The sequence below is a fragment of the Pleurodeles waltl genome, chromosome 12 (genome assembly GCF_031143425.1).
Source record: "Pleurodeles waltl isolate 20211129_DDA chromosome 12, aPleWal1.hap1.20221129, whole genome shotgun sequence".
NCBI lineage: Eukaryota > Metazoa > Chordata > Amphibia > Caudata > Salamandridae > Pleurodeles > Pleurodeles waltl.
This window is the reverse complement of record NC_090451.1, coordinates 560,817,513-560,841,688: the sequence shown is the minus strand read 5'-3', so window position 1 is coordinate 560,841,688 and position 24,176 is coordinate 560,817,513. Positions and strand designations below refer to the sequence as shown.

Here is a 24,176-nt window from a genome sequence, read left to right as displayed (position 1 = left end):
AGTAAGTAAGTTCTGATCCGCTGACATTTGAGTACTTTTAAGGTTCATGTTTACTTTACCCTGCTTTAAGTTTACCCTGCTCTCATTCTAGCAGCCCTCCCCGGCTACAAACACTGCGTATGCGTACCTGGTCCAGGTAAATAATCACAGAAAGATTCCCGTACTTCTAACAACACAGTGAGTCCCGATTTTGATTAGCCTTCGTTTTTGTTCATTAATCCCCACTTTAATACATGCCAGTGAGTTACTCACTTTTTCTTACTCAGCACCAGAATTAGATAATACACGGTGCTCCTCGATGTAGAACATGGACACTGCTGTTTACAGGTATTGCCCACTGCTGGGCTTGTGTTGGGATTTTAATGTGCATGCTTTAGTTCAGCATGTTGTGATATACTTTTTATAGTTTCATATCTATATACACTGACACAAATTGGGTGCCATAGACACTTAATTATAGAAAGCATGTGTGTCCCACCGGTAGAAGCAATTCTGTTCACAGGGATTCTTTGGTGATAATCCAGCACTGATGTACACAGTAGAGCTCTTTTGCGTTAGTTATCGTTTAAGCATATTTTTTGTGAGTCTCCTTGTTTTTAATTTTTGTAGAGGCGACGCTAACCCTTGATAGTCCTGATGAGGCCCTGATTGAAAAGGCTGAAACGCGTTGACATATATATTGCAGAGATTGTGTTCTTTTATTGGAGTCAGTTTTACAAAAAATCACTTAATATGCACTGCAAAATACCTTAAAAAATATATAGGTATTTGACAGCTGCTTGTACGTGAACTTCCAATCATCGCAACAGAGTGGATTACAATCAGAATTTTGAAATTGTGACCACCAGTATCTCATAAAGAAAGGTTGTTGGGCACAACCCTCTACTGATGGTATGGTCAGCTTCAAGACTTTGAGAAGCTAGATGATGGCCTTAGTTGAATCAAGAAGAAAATGTGAATCTAATTTAATGTGTTTAATTTAATTTTATGTGAGTAATGTCTTGTTTTGTAAATATTTTGTATTCTGTATATATTTACCAATGAGTTATTGTCTGCCTTGCACATAATTAGTTGCAATAATGTTGATATAAAAATGGTCAGAAGAATTAAATGGATAGGAATCAGCAGGAAAGCGCTGACGGGAGACTGTGTGGTCCTTTCTTTTGGCTCACCAAATTTAGTGAATAGGATTATTCATGACTTAGGAGCCAAACAAGCTACTTTACAAGGAATCTCGCTATTACCCCTGGGATATTTTTATCAAAGACCAGAGGGGAACAACTCCACCTGCTCACAGTGAGCTGTAGCACCCTCATCCAGCCCAGACTTGTCTATAATGTGCAATAGATTCTATCCTCTTTCAACGCTGGAAAATATAGACTGACTCGATATGAAACAGTTAGCTCTCCATGATAGAGAAGCACAGATAATACATAGATCAGGGACGGAACTACAAAAGGAAGGTACATCACATACAACGGTTTCTAAAAGGAATGAGATATTACCTCATCTAAGCCAGTGCGATGATGAATCTAGTAATATACCAAATACCACTAGGGGCAATATCCCCCCTCCTTCCCCAAAGAACCAGCCCTGTAATTTTAAATAGAATCCTAACCAGAAACTTGAAATAGTCTTACTATTTTGGAACATTGCAGGTCTAGCAAATAAGTTAGGAAACGAGATCTGGGCTAATTTTTTAGAAGATTATCTATGTGTTTGTCTACAAGAGACATGGCTTTTAACCCCTGCCCATTTAAACAGCTACAAAACATTTCACACTCCTGCCGAGCAGTCCAGGTATGGTAGACCTAAAGGGGGACTGTGTACATATATCTCTAACAAGTTGTCCTTACAGAATTTAGTGATGCAATTTACGAGTCCATACTACCAAATGATAGAGAGTGACTTAGATCACAAGACCCACCTGGTCATTATTAATTTTTACAATAACGTTGCTCCAGGAGAATTTTCCGACATTCTCGTGGAAATGGGAAATGACTTAAAAAGAATATGTGGGAAAAATAACCGCAAGATCCTATTGATATGGGGTGGTGATTTTAACGTCCATCCGTGCAAAGAAATTTCAGACAAGATATGTGGTTGGGACTCGGAAGGCATAGGTGCAAGCCTCCACTTCTCTCATAACACTCAAGGAGATGAAATGAATTTACTGGCTCAAACCTATAACCTATCCTTTGTAAATGAATTATTTTTGAACGACCCACAGTTTAAACCAACGTATAACTGAAGGGGCGTAAATACAGTGATCGATTATGTTCTAATGTCTACTCACTTCGCACACTATCTTACAAAATATACCTTGCACAACATCGCAATTAGTGACCACTACCCCCAGAGCATGAATCTCCTACTATCCCCCCTTTTAGCAGCTAGGGAAGATAGTATTACACTGGTAGATGATATTGAACTGGTGCCGCGCAATGGATACACTATGAAGTGGTCTCAGACAGACCCCAAGTCTTTATTGAAACAGGTAATATGCCAATGCAAACATGCTTTCGCAGACTGTTTAAGAGAGAACCCACATCCAGGACAATGTCTAAGTGCGTTTACGATGATTACTCAAACCATAAAAGAAGCCCTCACTATTAGAAGCAACAAGGCAGGAAAAAAAAGGACGTGCGGATGGTTTGACCATAACTGCACTCAAACACATAAGAGACTGAAAAAGGCCCTAAATGCCCCAAAAAGGTGCTTGAGTGACATACGTAAACGCAGACAGGAATATAAGACAGCAATAAAGGAAAGGAAATTGACTATAAAAACAAACCTGTGGGAAACCCTCCATATAGCAAGTCGTAAGAAAGATAATATACTCTTCTGGCAGACAATAAATTCCCCCGCGTTAGGGGACAGAGACATTCCTAGGATGGAAATCGCCATCTCCGAAGAAGACTGGGTAGCACATTTCTCTAATATATATTCACTGACGAGTGACATATTAGACCATACACATGACCACGATTCACAGGAAGGTCCGCGCCTAGTTATAACCCCCCAATTTAGCCTTCAGGAGGTAGAGGAAGCTATAATAGAAAGCAAATCAGGGAAAGCGCCAGGCCCTGATGGCGTTCCAATCGATATATTTAAGGCCAATATTGAGCTGTGGGGGCCTGTACTGACGCAGACACTGAGGGCTATCTGCACATGCGGACCCCTACCATCTTGGAGAGTCTCCAACATAATTCCAATATATAAAAAGGGTGACCGCCTCAATCCAGCCTGCTACAGGCCAATCTCCCTTCTGGACACAACAGCTAAACTAGCAGGGAGAATAATTCTGTATAGGCTGCAAACATGGGCAGAGGAAAAGAATGTTTTATCCCCGGTCCAGTATGGATTCCGGAAAGGAATCGGAACAGTGGAACAAAGTTTAAATTTAAGTCTCATTATTGGAAAGTATACTAAGATTAGAGCAGGCAATCTGTACCTGGCCTTTATTGACTTATCATCAGCTTTCGACTGTGTAATCCATGATAAATTGTGGGACATTTTAAATAGCATGGGGGTGGAACCGGCCTTAATTCAATTTATTCGCGAAATGTACACAGGGTGCAGAGCAAGAGTGAGGTACGGCCTAAAAGGGGAATGTACTCGCCCCTTTGGTCTACACAGAGGAGTGCGCCAAGGCTGCGTTCTTGCTCCGTTCCTGTTTTCAATGTATATAAATAACCTAGACAAAGAATTGGCAACTAGGTGTAAAGATGTACCCCAAATAGATAAGCGACCCGTTCCGGCATTACTTTACGCAGACGACGCAGTATTAATGGCCAGGACCCCATTAGCTCTCCAGAAACTCCTAACAACCTGCATTACATACATGACACAGCTGGGACTTACTGTCAACAGCTCCAAAACTTTTATCATGAACTGCAAAAGGAAGCGCGGCAAGACTTATAACACCACTATTTTATATAGCACGGTTGAAATCGCGCAGACCTTTTCATATTTGGGCATAACATTTGATAAGCTGGGTTCCTGGGCCAACTGCAGGAAGATGAAGAGAGTACACCTGATCAAAACACCGATGGCACTACGACTCTTCTCCAAAAGGCTTGGGGGGATCACACAACCTAACATGATAAAGATCTATAAAGCCAAGTGTATCCCGGCCGTTACGTACGGGGCAGGAATTTGGGGACATACAAACTATGATCTAGTGCAGACAGTGGAAAATGATTTCCTACAACATCTGTTGAGGGTACCAAAAGGCACTTCATCGTACGTCACACACTCGGAACTCGGGGTTCCCTTCATTGCAGACTTGATAAAGATCCAGCCACTGCTATTATGGCATAAAGTCTGGACTTCGGAACACACCAGTTTTAATAAGGCCATCCTGACCGACTGTACGAAATCATTATATACATCAAGGGTACCATGGTTAAAATACATTATGACCTTCTTTGAAAAAATGGGAAATAAAGACTACTATACAAACCCAGTCTCGTTGCGGAAGATATCCAGGAAGGACCCGAGTATCTTGGCACTAAACTATCTAGAAGACATACGTTGGGGGGCGGAATAAAAAAAAACCTCAGTCATTTATAACCAAATAATTCTGACGGCTGAGGGCATGCAGCCGTATTTGGCAAACGTGGTACTCCCTCGCCACCGTTACGTTCTTACTAGATTGAGGCTAGATACATTTCATCGCCTAGTTTCATTTCCAATTATGAACGATTGGTCCACCTTGTTAAAACCATGTCCCTGTGATGCAAAAACACTTCAATCCACAATCCATGTGGTTTTATTCTGTAATTTTTACGCCTACCAGAGGAAGCGCCTAGTTGTTCCGCTTTTAAGGTCAATCAATCTCCCCCAGTGTCGCACAGCCTATGCCTGTCTCCAGTCACTATGTTCTTTAGAGATGTGCGGAATTTTAGCTAACTTTTTATGTTCTGTATTAAAGATAAGGAAATCTATGGGGGAGGTGATCGAATCATAATCTATTGTGATAGGGTTTTTATTTATTGATACACTAGACTGATTTACTGTTGTGTGTTTTTACATTTTCTATTATTTTACCTATTCGACTTTTTATTATATATTGAAATGTATGTATCATAATTGGAGATCTTTTATGACTGTTATGTCTTGTATGACTTGTTGAAAGTCGAATAAAGATTTTGTACTACTACTAATTGCAATAAATTTTGGAAAGAAATTAATCCATAAAGACAGTATTGAGCACTATGTTTCAAAAATATTGATTTAATCTATCCCTACATTTAGACCATTTTCTTGTTGATATATCACAATTTTAGTGACAGCAGCATCTGCCAAACACAGTTTCTCACGCCTCAAATTGATAAAGACTTACTTGCGCTTAATGGTGTCCCTTCAATTGAAGGTGATCTTGCAGCAACACTGGACTACAGTGAAATGACTGATGCCCTTAGCAAAAGAAAGGCCTAGGAAGATCACATTTTAGTATGTAGTGCAATACATGATATCTTGATTTGTCACATTGAATTTCCATATTCAATATTGTCCTGTCAGAAGTAACTCATTACGCTCTTTACAGCGTTGTTTTTCAGAGTTTTAATTTCTGTTTCGTGTTTTGTTCCTTCTTCTGATTGGGTTGTGAAATTTATGCTGATGTTTTGTTGACACTCTGGTTCCTATGAAATTTTGGTGGCATATCTTGATGGACTCAGAGAATCGTCACCGACTAAGCATTGAAGGAGCCGGTAAGTGTTACACTCATTTTGTTGCCTTGTTTTTTTAACCCTGTTCGTTATAAATTAACTTTCTGATAACCTGTTATATTGATTTGTTTGTATTAGGGTGTAGGTGAAACAGAGCAGATTCTACCAATGACCTGCAGATGCCTTCATGACATGATACGAAGATGGCAATTTTTCTTTTTTACCTGTATTTTCCCCAAATTGGATAATCCCATAAAGTAGGAAAAATATACAATGATGGTGCTGTCTTTTTGGGGAGATTGAGGGATTTTCATCAGAATCTTGCCATCCTGCCACTGTCACCCCCTACTGTTCTCACTCACACCAAATCAAAAACACCAGTTTGAAAATCCCTTGAATTTACAGCATAGATTCACTTTAAACACCCAGATACTAGACTTTCTCTAATGAACCAATACCAGGGAGCCTCCTCAAAGAGAATAATCTAGAACAGTGGCTCCCAACCTTTTGACTTCTGTGGACCCCCACTTCATCATTTCTGGAACCCAGGAACCCCACTGAATCATTATTGGAATCCGAGGACACCCCCTCCCCCCACTGAGTCATTTTTGAAAGCTTGGGACCTCATCTGTTAATATTTAATCCCCAGACCACAGGTTGGTGACCATGATCTAGAACCTTGGAGTTACTCTATTTTCTGTTTTACTGGAATTATATTTTTATGCGATTATCAATTAATTCTCTCAGTGTTCGACTGCAAACTTTCCTTTAGTCTGCTTTTTTTTTTTTTTTTTTTTTTTAAAGAAATGTAGATTTGCTAACTTGTTTTCCATCATTGTGAGAAGCTGGCCTGGTTTGTAGTGGGTACCAGAGGTACTTACAATTACACCAGGTCCAGTGATCCACTACAGCTTAGGCTGTCTAGGGGTAGCTGTAGCAGAGCAGCCAAGGCTGAACTGGGAGACATGCAAAGCTCTTGCAATACCACTATAGTCACACAGTACTTTTACAAAATAAAAGACAAAACTCAGTGTTACCAAAAATAAAGGTACTTTATTATAGTGACACAAGGCCAAAAATATTTTAGAGGCAATACTCCTACTGGAGGTAAGTATTATACACAATATATACACTAGTAACCAAAATCAGATAAGTAAACAGTCACAGAATAGGGCAAACAGTGAAAAACACAATAGATTGTAATGGGCCTAGGGCCAACACAAACCATATACTAAAATAGTGGAATGCAAATGTCGGATTCCCCCCTAGGCAAGTGTAGCGTGTAGAGAGGCGCTGTGAGTGTAAGAAAACACCAACAGTAAGTAAAGTACCCCACCACAGAGCCCAGGAAAACAGGAGTAAAGTACAGCAAGTTTGCTCAGAACACACTAGAAGTCATGATGAAGGATTATGCAAGAACAAAACAAGACTGCAAGAAACCAACTATGGATTCCTGGACCTGAAGAACTGTGGAGAGAGGAGACCAAATCCAGAAGTCGATATAGAATCCAGGAAGAACAGGACCCCCTGCCAACCTGGAAGAAGGTGCAAAAGTGGATTATCTGGTTGGAAGAAAAGCACAGAAATGCACCAAAGAAGATAGCTGCGGGTTCCTGCTTGGTGCAAGAGATGTCCCACGTTGAGTCGTTGGAAGCAGGCTGTCTGCGTCGCTGGATTCCGCCAACATACCTTGGTTAGCGCAAGAACGTGTTTTGCGTCAAAGAGAAGCTGCCCGGACCCATGAGGGACCTTGGGATCTCAACTCGGACTGAGGAGACAGAGGGGGACTCTCAGCACTTCAGAGAGCTCTCAGAAAAACTAAACTGTAAACTTTGCAATTGTATAGTGCACTACTAACCCGTTAGGGTGTCAATGTGCTGTACACATACCGTTGTGGAACCCCTCCTGGCTTTTCCCTGTGAGGCACCCACTCCTGGGCATCCCCCAGGGTGAAGCCAGGCATCCAAGCGCTGTCAGGGCCGTTGTGGAGATTAAGCAAGCTATTGCCCAGAGTTGCAGAGTGGGACCCATTAATTAGATTAGGCACAGAGGCGAGAATTATCTGGTCCAAGGGAATTGAGCCCAAGACCTGCCGAGGCAGGAATTGAACCCTGGTCCCGGGCCAGATCTCTGGATCAGGGTCTGCCACTCTAACCATTGTGCCACACTTCTCCACCTCCAGGCAGCACCCACGGGAGTCCCAGGACATGGGGACAAAGGAGTTGCAAAGTGAGGGCGTCTCAGCACTACACAAAGGGGATTTCACGCTGTCAGAGAACAACTCAGAGAGCTGAGCTGAGCAGGATAGTGTGTGCATGAAGAACTTTTGGAAGATGTGCACAGAAGCCCAAGGCGCTGCATAAGACGCGATGCACAGAGGTACTGTCTGGCATGGGAAGGCAATCCCTTACCTTCACCAAATTTGGACAGCTGGGTCTTTGGACAGTCAGGATCACTTCGGTCCACCTCCTGTGTTCCAGGGATCACGCTCATCAACAGAAGAGGAGTCCCAGAGTACCAGTCGTCGTTGCAGAGAGGTGCCTGCTGAAGCAGGGTGTCACTCAATGGGAGATGCCTTCAGTTCTTCTAGCGCAGGGTGAAGACACAGGCAATCCTCAGAGCGTGCACAACCTGAAAACTGTTGCAGTTGCGGGCTGGAGCTGAAGTTGCAGGTCACAGTGGCCTTTCTGGATACTTTGTTCCTGGAGCAGTCTGCGGTTGATCTGACGGTCAGAAGCTGAAGCTGAGGCAGAGGATACGGAGGAGTCCTGGTGGAGTCCTGCAAACCGAATCTGAGGAAACACCCGGAGGAGAGACCCTAAATAACCCCAAAAAGGGGATTGGCTACCTATCCAGGTATGCACCTATCAGGAGGGGTACCTCCTACTGGCACTGGTCACTCAGATGCTCCCAGAGGGTCCCCACACCTTGGAATCCAAGATGGCTAATGCCAGGGACACTCTGGAGGAGCTCTGGGCACTACTCCTGGGGTGGTGATGGACAGGGGAGTAGTCACTTCCCTTTCCTTTCCTTTGTCCAGTTTTGCACCAGAGCAGGGACTGGGGGTCCCTGAAACGGCGTATACTGGATTATGCAAGGAGGGCATCGTTTGTGCCCTTCAAAGCATTTCCAGAGGCTCTGAGAGGATACCCCTCCCATGCTGTAACACCTATTTCCAATGGGAGAGGGTGTAACATCCCTCTCCTAAAGGAAATGTGTTGTTCTGCTTTCATGAGATTGAGCTGCTCAATCCCCAGGAATGCAGAAACTGGTCTGTGAGGTGGCAGCAGCTGGTGCTGCAGTGGAAACCTCAGAGAGCTGGTTTGGCAGTACTAGGGGTCCATGGTGGAGCCCCCAGGGTGCATGGAATTGGCCCCCCGATATGAGATTCGGTTTGGGGGTTCGATTTTACAATCTTAGACACCTCACATGGCCATATTCAGAGTTACCATTGTGAAGCTACATATATGTATTGACATATATGTAGTGCACGCTTATAATGGTGTCCCCGAACTCACAAAGTCCAGGAAATTGGTCCTGGAAAACGTGAGGGCACCTTTGCTAGTGCAAGGGTGCCCTCACACACATTAACTTTGCACCTAGCCTTCATTAACTGAAGGTTAGACATATAGGTGACTTATAAGTTACCTAATGCAGTGAAAATGGCTGTGAAATAGTGTGTGCATTATTTCACTCAGGCTGCAGTGGCAGTCCTGAAGGAGTGTTTGTATGAGCTCCTTATGGGTGGCAAAAGAAATGCTGCAGCCCATAAGGATCTCCTGGAACCCCAATGCCCTGGGTACCTAGGTACCATACACTAGAGCCTTATAAGGGGGGCCCAGTATGACAATCTGGGTTGGAATACGGAGTCATTAAACTATAGTGACAACTCTGGTAAACGGAGAGAGCAAAAACACTGGAGTTTTGGTTAGCAGAACTCCAGTGACACAGTCAAGCATAGTGACAACACATACAGGCCACAAACTATGAGCACTGTGGTCCTGACTAGCAGGATCTCAGTGAGACAGTAAAAACACACTGACTAAGAGGTAAAAAATGGGGGTAACCACGCTAGAAGAAAGACACCTTCCTACAATTATGTATTCTAAATCCAAAAGCTTTGGTTCGGGGTTTTGTGTTTGTCTTTTATTGTTCTGGTCGGTGATTTACATAGCTTTAAAATACAATTGAAAAGTACATGTATCTGAACTCAGCTTCCTGTTGCTATTCTGCATTGTATCATTTTTACCAGAGATGCCATTCAATGTATTTTCCAAAATGCTCTGGAACTTTTATCATGCACTAATCTGGAAACAATCTTATCATAAAGTAAAAATATCCATCTTTGTGGGACCTGCACCTAGCTTTTCCATCTAATGTGACTAACGTAACCCACTTAATAGAGTTTTAAAATATATGGACCTATTTCATGTGGATATTTATTTTTTTGTGCATGTTACTGATATCCACATAAGGTCTCTTCAGCAATGCCAAATAAGATCAACAGTCCTACGATGTCACTTCCTGTGATATCACATGCAAATTAGAGGGGACGCACATCTACCCTTTTGCCTGGGGCACCAGAAGTCCTAGCACCGGCCGCTTGATTTCTGGTACACGTTAACTCGGGACCTCACACCCTTAATGACGTTCCTTATTTCTCATCATCTCCTGCTCTTCTAACTGCTAACCCATTTGTGTCCCCTTCCTCTCCTGTTCCCCCTCAGCTTCTAAGCTGTGTGCACCTTCTCACAGCCCTCAGCCCCATCTCTTGTTTTCCTAATATCTTATTTGTGTGTTCTTCCCTTGGCCAGGTCTCCTGGCCACTTTAAGTGGTCCACTGAGCAGTGCGTGGGGCCTTCTGAGGGTGTGTTTTCTCTGAAGGGGAGGAGGGGCTCGGGTGAGGGGAGTCTTCTTTAATACTCTTAACAGTTCAAACTTTTCCCTCTGCTTCATCCTGACACTCCTTGAATATGTATCCCTTTATTGCCTCAGATGCCCCTCTCCCCCGAAGACAGTACTTTGTGTTTACAAAACTTACTCAGCGAGGGGATGGAGAGATGGGTGCTCCCCCTGTCTCTCCTCTGCATATGTATCTCCTACTGCTGTGCCTTTGTCACTGACACCACTGAGGGAAGCACAGCTGTGGGGTAGGCGTAACGGTTTCCCATTTCTCTGTACCATGGGCTGCAATGTCATAAACTTTGTAAAGTCAAATGCTGAATGAAGTGCACATGACGCCTATAATATGATCTTAAGTACGGTGCTAGTGCCTAAAGTCTAAGGCATCCAAAACCTATCATTCTGTTCCACCCTTTGTTGTCTCCTCCACAATTGTTCACAACATATAATCTATACTCTGGTGTCTCACCCATAAAACACAAGCTAGCGAGTGTAAACATTCTGACAAAAATAGGGTGATGGGAACTAATGTTCATAGCCAAGAGAATACACAATGGCATAGACAACTGGCCAGTTGGATAGGGAGGCAGGAAGGCACCGCCATACAACTACGTGAGATGCCCTGTTATTACTGGCCGAGGGTTGAAACCTCACTTCAACCCAAAGGTCTATTAGCATTACTCCAGAAAGGGACATTTTCAACACAACCTCACCTCCAGGCTAAAGCTAGGGTAGACCAAGCAATACCATGATGGGCTTTCCTGCTTGGGGCGATAGAACGTGGGCAATGGCCCGCAACTTCAGGGACAACACTTGCCAGTTCTACGCCACTTTGTTCTCAGTTGGATCGCTATGTCTATGCTCTCCGAACCCACTACACTTGCCCAAGAGGAACCCTTCTCTTCACCTCTGGACCCCATCTGTGAAGCACCTAACTTTAACCTGTGTACAAATGCATCCTGTTAGAAATGGGGTCTTTGGTTGGCAGTCAGGTTACCCCCTGTCCAAGCAAGGACCCTCACTCTAGTCAGGGTAAATCACACACAATCCAAATTATCCTGTGCCCACCCTCTGGTAGCTTGGCACTGAGCAGTCAGGCTTAACTTAGAAGACAATGTGTATAGTATTTGTGCAATAAATCATACAATAACACAATATAGCACCACAAAAATACACCACACATTGTTTAGAAAAATATATAATATGTATCTGGATATTTGCAGGTCAAAACGATAAAAGATGTAATATGAATTTGTAAAGATATCACTGAAAAGTGATATGACGTGTCTTAAGTCTTTAAAAAGCAAACAGAGTCTCTTTCAAGCACAAAGTAGCTGGTTTGGAGTGGAAAATCTCTGCAGAGGGCCGCAGAGGAGGAGATGTGTGGAAAAATGGTGTGTGTGTCGGTTTCGCCCCTTCACACACGGACTTGCGCCGTTATTTTCCACGCGGGGAGATGTGCATCGTTCTACAGGAAGAAAAATGGTGTGTGCGTCGGTTTCGCCACTTCACACACGGACTTGCGTCGTTATTTTTCTCTTGGAGAAGACGTGCGTCATTTTCCCGCACGCGGGTCATCTCCTTCTGTGGATCGCGGGATTACCACATGCCCCAGGGTCTGTGCGTGGATTCCTCAGCTTGTTATCCGGCTGCACATCGTTCCGTGGGTCTGTGCATGGAATTTTTTTTCTCACGCCCGGCGTCACGTCGATTTCCTCTCTGGAAGTAGGGCGGTGTTGTCCAGGCGAGGCCGTGCGTCGAAGTTCCGGTCGCACTGCAGGCGTCGTGTCGAACGGCGTCTTTCCGGATTGGAGTGCAGTGAATTTTTCACCGCGGAGCAAGCTGTGCGTAGAATTTTTCAGCGCACAAGGAGTCCAGTTGAAAAAGAGAAGTCTTTTTGGTCCTGAGACTTCAGGGAAGAGGAAGCAAGCTCTATCCAAGCCCTTGGAGAGCACTTTTTCAGCCAGAAAAGAGTTCAGCAAGGCAGAAGGCCAACAGCAAGGCAGCAGTCCTTTGTAGAAAGCAGTCAGGTGAGTCCTTTGAGCAGCCAGGCAGTTCTTCTTGGCAGGATGCAGGTTCTGGTTCAGGTTTATTCTCCAGCAGGTGTCTGAGGTGGTAGGACAGAGGCCCTGTTTTATACTAAAATGTGCCTTTGAAGTGGGGGAGACTTCAAAGAGTGGCTAAGAAGTGCACCAGGTCCCCTTTCAGTTCAATCCTGTCTGCCAGGGTACCCAGTAGGGGGTGTGGCAGTCCTTTGTGTGAGGGCAGGCCCTCCACTCTCCCAGCCCAGGAAGACCCATTCAAAATGCAGATGTATGCAAGTGAGGCTGAGTACCCTATGTTTGGGGTGTGTCTGAGTGAATGCACAAGGAGCTGTCAACTAAACCTAGCCAGACGTGGATTGTAAGGCACAGAAAGATTTAAGTGCAGAGAAATGCTCACTTTCTAAAAGTGGCATTTCTAAAATAGTAATATTAAATCCAACTTCACCATTCAGCAGGAGTTTGTATTACTATTCTGGCCATACTAAATATGACCTTCCTACTCCTTTCAGATCAGCAGCTACCACTTCAACAATGTGTGAGGGCAGCCCCAATGATAGCCTATGAAGGGAGCAGGCCTCACAGTAGTGTAAAAACAAATTTAGGAGTTTTACACTACCAGGACATATAAACTACTCAGGTACATGTCCTGCCTTTTACCCACACAGCACCCTGCTCGAGGGGTTACCTAGAGCACACATTAGGGGTGACTTATATGTAGAAAAAGGGGAGTTTTAGGCTTGGCAAGTACTTTTAAATGCCAAGTCGAAGTGGCAGTGAAACTGCACACACAGGCCTTGCAATGGCAGGCCTGAGACAAGGTCAAGGGGCTACTGAAGTGGGTGGCACAACCAGTGCTGCAGGCCCACTGGTAGCATTTAATCTACAGGCCCTAGGCACATATAGTGCACACTACTAGGGTCTTACAAGTAAATCAAATAGCCAATCATGGATAAACCAATCAACAGTACAATTTACACAGAGAGCATATGCACTTTAGCACTGGTTAACAGTGGTAAAGTGCCCAGAGTTCAAAAGCCACAGAAAAAATAGGAGGAAGGAGGCAAACAGTTTGGGGATGACCCTGTCAAAAATGCCAGGTCCAACACATCCCAGTAGGCAGACAGTACCACCATGGCCAACAAAGTGATGTGGCCCATGCCACCCCTGGGGTATGACTTCTGTCCCCAACCCAAGGATAGCTCCGTCCATAAGGACAGCAACCACCAGAGGGCATTGGCAGCTGTCAGTGTCACAAGCCAGGCCCAAGACCATCTAGGGGTACCTGCTTTCTGTGGTTTCTCAGAGTAGGGGGGGCAGCCCCTGGTTCATCGCATCCTTCCTTCACTCTCCTTCCCACCAGATCAGGGGTGGTATCCTGAGACTCGTTCTCCAGCTCAGGGCCTGTATCTTCAGGACCAGGGGCAAGACTTTCCTCCCTCTGCCCCTCCTTCTGGGGTTCTGTGCCCTCCTTTTGGGAGAATGAGCTGGTATGCCCAGATGTGGGTCCCGGGCTCACTATGCCACTGGATTCAAGCTAGCCTGGCTGATGAAGGGTGATACCCTGAAACCGGTCCCAGGAAGCTTGTTTCCAGTCCAGGGAGTACCTGGCCTGGCAGTTTGTGCTGGACTGTTCCCATGAGGAATAGGGTCAAGACTGATTTTCATATGGCTAGATCCAAACTGGGGTAGCATGGTAGCAAAAGAATTGATGGATTAAACCCAGATCTGTGAATGGGGGTGAATGTTTGGTTGGATCCACATTCCGTCCATCATTTGTGTTTGTTTACTTTCTATAAATGGCATTTCCACAATGGTAATAAAAAGTCCACCTACACCAATAAGCAAGATCTCTCGCTACCATTGGAAAAATGGCCAAACTACGCCTCATAGATCAGAAAATACCACTTAGACATATGCAAGGACATTCCTAATGCAAACCTATGAGAGGAACAGCACTGTCAGCAGTGGAAAACAAAATAGGATGTTTGTCACTACTAGGACACGTAGTACATAAAAATATATGTACTAACTTTTACATAATTAGCACCCTACCCATTGGGCTGTCTAGGGCCTACCTTAGTAAAAAAGGAGTCTAGGACTTGGCAAGTAGTTTGACTTGCCAAGTCAATGTGGCAGTAAACTTTGCACGCAGGCACTCCAGTGGCAGGCCTGAGACAAGTTTGAAAGGCTACTTCTGTGGGTGGCGCAATCTGCACTGGAGGCCCACTAGTAGCATTTAATTTAAAAGCCCTAGGTATATGGTATACCACCTTAGAAGGGACTTACAGGTAAATGAAATAAGCCAAACAGCTGTAATCCAATTGTACCAAGTTTTAGGGGCGAGAGCACGTGCACTTTATCACTGATTAGCAGTGGTAAAGTGCCCAAAGTCCTAAAGCCAACAAAAAGAGGGTCAGAAAATAGGTGAAGAAAACAAAATGTTTGGGGCTAACCCTGAACAAAGGGTCATTTCCAACAGTAACTCACTCCCAAGCCCTCCCCCCCACTGCTTGTCCTGCCTGTGTTTCTCACATTACTTCACCATGCCTGTGTTCATACCCACTCTCTTCTCACTCAAAACCACAATGTACAACACCACTCAATCTGCCCACTAGCCTCACCGGCTACACTGCCCACATTCACCCTACACCTCACACTGTTTTCTGTGTCCCCCCTTCTTCTCTATTAGTCACTCTGTGCCCCACACCCCCACAATGCCCTTGTGCCACTGACCCAGCTTCAGTCTGTCCACATGCCCCAGCTCCTCACAGTCTGTTCACATGGTCCAACTCACACTCCTCACACTGTCAACGTGTTCACTACTTCCCAGTCTGTCCACATGCCCTGGGCCCTCACGGTCCGCCCGCATGCCACAGCTCCTCACAGTTTTTCCACGAGCCTCTGACTCTCATACGATCTGTCCATGTGTGAGCGCACCTCAGTTAACCACCTGCAACTAACTTGATTTCCCATTGCTGCTGTGTTATATGTCTAAAACAAACATTGACAAACCCAACAGAATTCGCTGAGTGCCTGTTGAAGGTAAGTTTTCTTGCATTTCACATAGTTTACATCAGTATTGTGGGAAAACAGGGCTGATTGCAGAGGCCCCCTAACTTTTTGCCCCCATTTTCCACTTTTTGCTGGTGTTTTCCTGACTCTGATGGTGCCCTGGGTACTGCTAACCAGTCCCAGGGCCTGTGCTCTGTGTAAAATGGATATGCAAATTAGGCTAATTATAATTGGCTAAGTCAACCTACCTACAAGTCTCTTGTATATGGTAGGGCATGTAGGTTTAGGGACCACAGCATATGTAGTGGTGCCCAGTGGAATTTTAAATGCAGGCCTGCCTTGCTGGCTGCTTTTAAATTAAAGTTATATGCAAATTCGACTTTGGAATTAAAAGTAGTTCCAAAGTCTTAAACTACCTTATTTTTACATATGTCACCCCTAAGGTGTGCCCTAGGGCTGGGTGCCATGTAACTATAAGCAGGGACTTTATAAAAATAGTTTTATAAGCCCTGGTGAGGTAAAAACAGCCAAATTCGTTTTTCCCTCATTGTAGTAAATGGCCTTCATAGGCTAGAATGGGGAGACTTTATTTTAATTTTTAAAGTCTCCTTAAATGATGCATACCAAGAATTTGGTATCAAATTAATTGTTGTAATAAATCCCACAACTTCCAGTTGTGGGATTTAATATAACTTGTTCAGGTAAAGAGTTTTAAACTTTACCTGAAAAGTTGCCCATTTCAGCCCTGCATTGTTTTTGCTGCTGTGCTCTGATTGGCCAGCTCTAGTAGCTTGGCCAAGCTGCCTTGATGAGGTGTGAAGTGGCCTGGCTTCACACAAAGGAATGTGCCTGTGGGAAGGAATCTGCCCTCAGCAGATGGTGAGGCAGGAAGGGGGAGGGCTGACAAACTGGTCTTCAAAGGCAGAGAAGGACATTTGGAGCAACCAGCAACACCCCCACACCCTGCAACCCCAGACAACTAGGTGCCCCCTTGATTAGATTAGGAAAGGGCAGGAAAGGGGTGTGTTTATGATTTTTAGCCACACCAGTGGGTGGGCTCAGCCAGATGTAACCTCAAAAATCAGATTCAGCCATGATGGATTTTTAGAGAATGTTTCCTCCTGGGATTGATTTTTGCCACACTTCCCAGGAAGTGGTCATCACAGGGGGAAGGACCCTGCACCTGATTGGAGAACCAGGACCCCCCTGCTTTTCACCCAGGAGCAAGGATAAAACTGGCAGACCTGCACCCACACCTCAGATCCCCATCAGATTCCAACAAGGAAGAACCAAAGGAGAAGAAGGACTGCCCTGCTGGACACCTGGCCTGCATCTGGAACCTGCACTCAGAAGGACTTCACCAGCTGCACACTTGGGCTTCACCACAAGAAGGACTTAGCCTGGCTTCAACTGGTTCAAGGAGGGACTCCCTGTTTGCTACAGGTGAAAAATTGCTAACCAGAGTCCCCTGCACCAACTCCTGAAGAAAGCGACCAGCTGACCACTGTCCAGTGGCCAAAAAGGAGTTTGTGCCAGGTGCATTCTGGGAGTTGTAGTCCGCTCTCCAAGGACCATCTCAGAACTTCTGGACCCTTGGGGTGAGCTGTGGACCCCAAAAGAACCTTAAAAGGACATCTGGGAGAAGCCCCAGAAGTTTGGAGAAGTTTTGACAACTTTTGTAAAAAAGCTCCATAGAGGGACCGACCCGCCGCAGCAACTCTAGCCGGCTTGCCTCAACCGCGACCCGGCCTGATTTGCTGGTTCATCCTGGTAAAGAAAATCTCCGAAAAAGAGACTAAGTCCGAAGATAAAAAGTTGACCGGGACCTCCCAGCCAGCGTATCCGAGAAGGGCTCCATGGACGTCGGATCAAGATCCAGGTTTACCCCGGTCGAAGGATTTTCACCTCGAAAAAACGACTAAGTCCGAAGGTAAAAATCTCCACCGAGGATTACAGCATCGCGTATCCGGAGAAGGGCTCCAGGTTGGATTGGACTGGCAGGTTCGTCCCGCTGAAGAAAATCTTCGAATAAAAGACTAAGGGGGTCATTACGACCTCAGTGGTCTTTTCAAAAGACAGCTGAGGCCGCGGGAGACAGAATACCGCCATTGCCGGCGGTATTTCTGTCTCCCTATTATGACATTTCCGCTGGGCCAGCGGACGGTAACAGTGTTACTGTCCGCTGGCCCAGGGGAAATGTCACATCAACATTGCTGCCGGCTCGTAAAAGAGCCGGCGGCAATGCTGATGTGCAGCGGGTGCAGTAGCACCCGTCGTGCATTTCACTGCCCGAAATTCGGGCAGTGAAATGCACGACGGGGCTATGCCTGGGGGCCCCTGCACTGCCCATGCACCCAGGGGCACCCCAAGTCCCCTTACCGCCGGCCTTTCCATGGCGGTATGTACCGCCATGGACAGGCCGGCGGTCGGGGACTCATAATCCCCAGGGCAGCGGTGCTGGCACCGCTGCCCTGGGGATTATGACCGCCAGGCGGAATCCTGGCAGGAAAGTGGAGGGGCCGGCGGTATGGCCGTGGCAATTCCGCCACGGTCCTAATTGCTGGCGGAACACCACCAGCCTGTTGGCGGTGTTACCGCCAACATACCGCCGGCCGCCAGGGTCGTAATGACCCCCTAAGTGTGAAGGTAACATTTTAACCGAGGCCTCCTGCGGCCTGTAGCCGAGTAGGGCTCCATCACGGTCGGCCTGAAACTTTGACTTTGCCCCGGTCGAGGTGCAACCAGATGACCCGATTGGCGCTTTTTGTTTCTAGGCGCTAAAAAAAAAAAAATTCTTTCAAAATTCATATCTCCGGTTCCCCTGATCTGATTTTATTCGTTTTGGTGTCATTTTAAAGATAAAAATATAATCTATTTTTATAAATTGGTTTTGGATTTTTAACCTGTTTCCTGTGTTTTATTTAATTACTGTTTTGTGATATTTGAATGCTTTACACTCTGTCTCCTAAGTTAAGCCTTGACGCTCGTTGCCAAGCTACAAAGGGTTGAGCTGGGTTTAATTTACTGAGACCTAACTGGACCTTAGTGGAGGTTAGTGGCCTATTGCTAAGTGTAGGTACCTACCTGCCCTTGCCAATAACCCATTTTCCAACAAGTATAAATTAAATAGGTCTACTGAATTTATTGGACATATGTTAACGTTTTTTAGGCTTTATTTTCCTTCATGTTTTCTTTCTCCGATCCGAAGGCCCTCAAAGTGTGTTAGGTGAAAACATGAATCCCAGTCCTAAACTCTAGCTTTCTTCTTCTACTGCTTTCAGCACCCACAAAAGTATTGCGCTGCTTGAAGTAGCCGCATGCTTTCGTTGTGAGCGTTCCAAGTAACTTCAACAGATAAGCGCAGTGATTCCTACCTGGTCACTTCTGTGGATAGTCAAATAAATTTAAATGAAAGCTTGGAACTCCTTGTAGTAAATAGATACATTTTATTATGTGATCATATGATTAAAATCGTTGCACAGTTTTATTCATAGATATCCAATGAAAGCAAGAGTGAAAATGTTTTAAACATGCTACAAAGTGCTTTTGGTTTATGGAGATGGATATATCAAGTCTCTCCTTTAAAAAACGTGTTAACATTTTCAATGTTTAGTTTTTACTACATTATTGTCCCTATAATCCCTTGCTGCTGTACCCGAGATGCTTTGCGTATTACCAGGGCCACCAGCGACTGTGCGGTTTACACTTTGTTCACATAATTATGGTTTTGCCGCATTTACCAATAATCCATAATCTGCAGATTTTTAACAGCAAAAATGCATTTGCTTCTAACTCAAACTCTTCAAAAGGTACTAAACCGCAGCGACGCGTGCCACGCAGTAAAAGGCCCTTTGCAAATGCTGACTTGTATTTGTCGCTTATTGCTAGGTTTGGGTGTTAATCTGGTACTAATGAGGTGCATTTTATGCCCCGTGTTAACAAGTGTAGAACATAACAAAATATCACTATCACAAAATGTGCCACATTGCGCTGCATAATTTGCCTTTTCATTTAGTCATCCCTGCCGCATAATATTGCCCTCCGTTGCTGCATACACAATTCCAGTGGCCATGCGTACTATTCATCGTCCCATGAGTTTCTTAACATGCACAAGGGTGAGCTCTTCTCCCGTCTCAGTACAGTAATGGTTTATATGATATGTGTAAAAAACATGCTGTCAGTTGGCTGCATTGCCCTTTTAGACAGCTCGCCGTGGCTTCATTGCAGGAGCCTATATTCAAAATTTGGAAGCAGACAATATTTTCTAAGAGTCAATGGTTTTTTACGGATACATGTGATGTAGCTTAATGTTTCTGATTCTGTCCTACACAGTCTGCAAAACTGGTCGGAGTCCACGCTTAATCTCCCAGACCAATATGCATGTAAAGGAAATCTCAGCCTCATGAATAGCCTTTCTGGATCTTCTGAGAGTAGTTGTTTTAAATACATATCGGCCAGTTTGGGGGGGCGGGGTGGCATGTTATAGAGGTGTCCAAACAGAACACGTACGACCAATCCAGTGGGTCCCTCTTAGTGTTGTGAAGAAGTAAGGTCATTAATCTCGTGCAAAAAATAAATTGCACTCGTTAATTTCACGCAATCTCACTTGATGTAAAATTCTGCAAATTACCCAAGCAAGACATTTCATACACAGTTTTGCCTTGTGAGGTAGGTATCTGCAGACAATGTTTTCATGGAAGACTGGTTCAAACAGAAAGTGTGCCGTGAGAGACATTTTTCTTGAAACCAGGCCTCTTACTGGTAACTCCAGTGACTTTTGAAGGTAAGGTGTGACCTCATGACCAATTTTCATTTGCGATCCCCCAACCGTTTACTGTATTAAAATGATGTGCAATGTCACCACGTGTTTATGGAAATTGTGTATTTTTTTTTAATTAAGGAATTTCTCACCCCCTTAGATGGTAAGCCTTTTACAAAAAAAAAACACAAAAAAAATAAGGCGTATCAATTATGGCGACTATTATTAGCAGCAGATTTTAGAACAATAAATGAAATGAGGTGACACTTCTGAAAAAAACATTAAGCACATATCACAGACCGTGTTGTACAATTGTAGTGCTCCGATCTAGTATCCGCGCGCCAAGTGAGACACGTACCTTGAAAGTTCTTGTCTGTGCGCAGCATGGAGGGGTTGAGAAAGTACTGCATGAAAACATACGAGGCGACGATGGCAACCAGCAGCGAGCTGATGGCAGCAGAGATTATGCTGTTCAGGAAAAACCTGGCAATAGAAACAGGGAGAGTTTAGTTTCGCACTATATCAAAGAGCGATGATTCTGTTTAGCTGCATAAAAAGGAATATGTTGGTGTAAAAAATCTTCAGGCATTATTTCTTCAAAACACCACAAACCTTGGCTCTGCGTGCGCAGTATCAGATGCAGTGATGCCCTTTATCTCCCGTAATTCTCAATGCACATTGCTTCAGAATAGGAGCGCGCATGTCCGACCACATCGGGGGCTTCCATGAGGGACTGCGCCCGAGTGCCCGTTTCTTTGCGTCTAAAGTTCATACGTATACCTCGGAATTTCTGTATGATATTTAGAAATAACGATCGGGAAATAGAGGGCAAGTACTGGGCACAGTTTCCGACTCGTTAAGAATATCGGTTTTGGGTTAAATACAACCCCGAGTGTTGTCTGTGGTTCTTCATACTTCACAATGCCCACACTACTAGTATGGATCAGCTACAGGTTTGACGTTGGATCTACACGTGTTGCTACAAAGGTTAGAACGCACTGAGTTCTCCAGGCACGTAAGCATTGTTGGCAAAGCCAACGGATCAAAACTTTAATCTGCTAATGTATACAAACACAGACGCTCACTAACATGCTGGCAATCTGCGCCACTTCGCTGTACAACCAGCTTCATTTACTGCCTCCCATATCAGTGCAAGTCTGCGTTTCCATGGTTAACATCGTAAATAAACCTAGATTCAAAACCTGTCATTCATGGGCAATGGACCGATTTCTACTGGAAATGAGAATGAAACTGAGGACTAGGATAAAGCGGTGATGAAGGCCGACTACGTGCGGCTAGAAGGTCAGAGGGACGTCCCCGGCAGTAAAGGAGCATTCGCAAAGAGTCCAGAGGTGGGCCTTAATGTCATGGTTGGATCTGAAATTCACAAGACATTGCGCCTAGCAACGGTGAACAAAGAGCGCAAAATTCGCTTCGTATTTAGAGAGGCAATGCCCCCCCCCCCCCATCCCAAGGTCGTCAGTCCTTTGGGAGTGGGACTACTTAAAGACCTGTGAGGGCTTTTTAGTTGCAAAAGATGACACACTGGTGTGCAAAGTACGTCACAGAACAAATAAGAAGGGGCAAGTGTTTTAAAAGACGTTCAAAGGTGAGAGAAACCGCCGTGAACAATAAGTATTGTTTACATTAGAAGGTGCCCGGCACCCGCACACCCCAGCCCCCTCCAGACAGAAGCGGCTTGAAGAACAGGGGGTTGGTCTTGGTCATTCAAATAAGCAACATCAATGACATTGGCTCTATGTTCAATGCCACACTGCTGGTCCACGTCCTCTCGCTCACCGAGTGATAGTGTCTTACCCAAACACAAGCTCAAGACTAGCGCCAATACTCAGATAATTGAGCGCTAGTGTGAAGGTAAACATTTTATTAGAATATAGTGTTTAACATTGGATTGGTTTAGTTAGCCTAATTATATACGTGGAGAAAAGTGGATATTTACTTGTTGTTCACGAGCTGCTTCGTATGTTTTACTTGTTTTCATAAAATCATCGTAAATCAGCTGCACACCTTGGTCTCTGTCCCTGTGTTAAAATGGAAATTTGATCTAGAGCTTCCTCGGGAATGGATGTACTTCTGATGCAACATTACAAGGTTATGAGCTAAACGTCGGTTACCAACTGTTTGTTACCGTTACTGCATTATTAAAATGTAAGATTTCCTTTGTGCAATGTTAGAAATGGGGTCTCAAGTTGGCAAAGGTATACACCCTTGTCCAAGTATGGACCACAATCTTAGGCTTAACTTAGAAGGCAATGTGTAAAGCATTTGTGCAATAAATCATGCAATACCATAGCGAAAACACCACAAAAATACCCCACACAGATTTAGACAAATATAAAATATTTATCTGAGTAAATTAAGGTCAAAACAATCAAGATTTGATAAGCACAAGTTGAAGTATCACTTTTGCAATGATCAGAAGAGTCTTAAGTCTCTAAGAATCAACAATTGTCTCTTGTATGCACAAAGTACTGGCATGCATCAAAATTACACGCACGAAGACCGCAGAGGAGGATATGCGAGAAAAAAGGAAGGTGTGCCTCGGATTTCTGGACACGCAGACGATGCGTCGATTCTTGGCACAGTCTTGGATCCTCACTGCTATGCGGGATCTTTTGATGCCCAGGGACGATGAGTGGAAATCCTGGGTGTGCAGGATGAAGTCACAGGTGCTGCGTCGATCCAGTGAGCGATGCGTCAGAGTTTGTCACACGGCAGGTGCTGCACCGATTCCTCATGCAGGAAGATGGGCTGCATCATTCTGGCGATGCGTCGATCCAGTGGTCTGTGCGTCAAAGTTCTGGTCGCAACGCTGGTGCTGCGTAGATCTCCACTCAGGGAGCCGGGCTGCATCGTTCCAGGTCGGCGATATGGTGATTTTTTCACCGCTGGGCAGGCTGTGCGTTGATTCCGGCAGGCAATGCATCAATTTTCGCAGAACAAGGAGTTCCTTTTGAAGAGAAGTCGTCTTTTTGGCCCCGATACTTCAGGAACAGGAGGCAAACTCAATCCAAGCCCTTGGAGAACACTTATCAGCAGAGCCAGAGGCCAGCAAGACTGCAGTCCTTCACAGCAAAGCAGTCCAGGTGAGTCCTTTGGGCAGCCAGGCAGCTTCCCTTGGCAGGCTGCAAGATCGGGTCCAGAGTGTCTGTCCCAGGAAGTGTCTTGAGTTGGTAGGGTCAGGGACCGAGGTAATATACCCAAAAGTATCTTTGAAGTGGGGGAGACTTCAAAGAGTGGTTTTGAAGTGCACAAGGTCCCCTTTCAGTACAGGTCTGTCTGCCATGGTCCCAGTAGGGGGTTCAGCAGTCCATTGTGTGAGGGCAGGCCACTAGCCTTTGAAATGTAAGTGTCAAGCCCCTCCACCCTTCCAGCCCAGGAAAACCCACCCAGTATGCAGATGTGTGCAAGTGTGACTGAGCATCCTGTGTTTGTGGTTAGCTGGGTGAAATGCACAAGGGAGCTGTCAACCAGGCCAGCCCAGACATGGTTTGGAGACAGGCTGTAAGGCATAGATCGATTTTAAGTGCACAGAAATGCTCAGCTTCTAAAAGTGGTATTTCTAAAACAGTAATATAAATCCAACCTCACCAGTAAGTAGGATTTTGCATTACCATTCTGGCCATAATAAATATGACCTGTTTACCCCTTTCTGATCAGAATCTACCACTCAAACAGTATATAAGGATAGCCCTAATGTTAGCCTATGAAAGGAGCAGGCCTCAAAGCAGTGGAAAATGAATGTAGGAGTTTTCCACTACC

The 24,176-nt window shown here is 44.9% G+C and overlaps 1 protein-coding gene across 4 annotated transcripts in view; it reads right to left on the bottom strand.

The window, feature by feature from the left end:
* The window catches only part of ZDHHC1 (zinc finger DHHC-type containing 1), a 698,520-nt gene that overhangs the window by 453,496 nt on the left and 220,848 nt on the right, over nucleotides 1-24,176 (bottom strand). For all 4 annotated transcript variants that reach the window (XM_069217653.1, XM_069217652.1, XM_069217654.1 and 1 more), the window contains exon 5: nucleotides 20,752-20,876. In XM_069217653.1, the coding sequence (XP_069073754.1) occupies nucleotides 20,752-20,876 (125 nt within the window). The remainder of the gene's footprint in view (nucleotides 1-20,751; nucleotides 20,877-24,176) is intronic.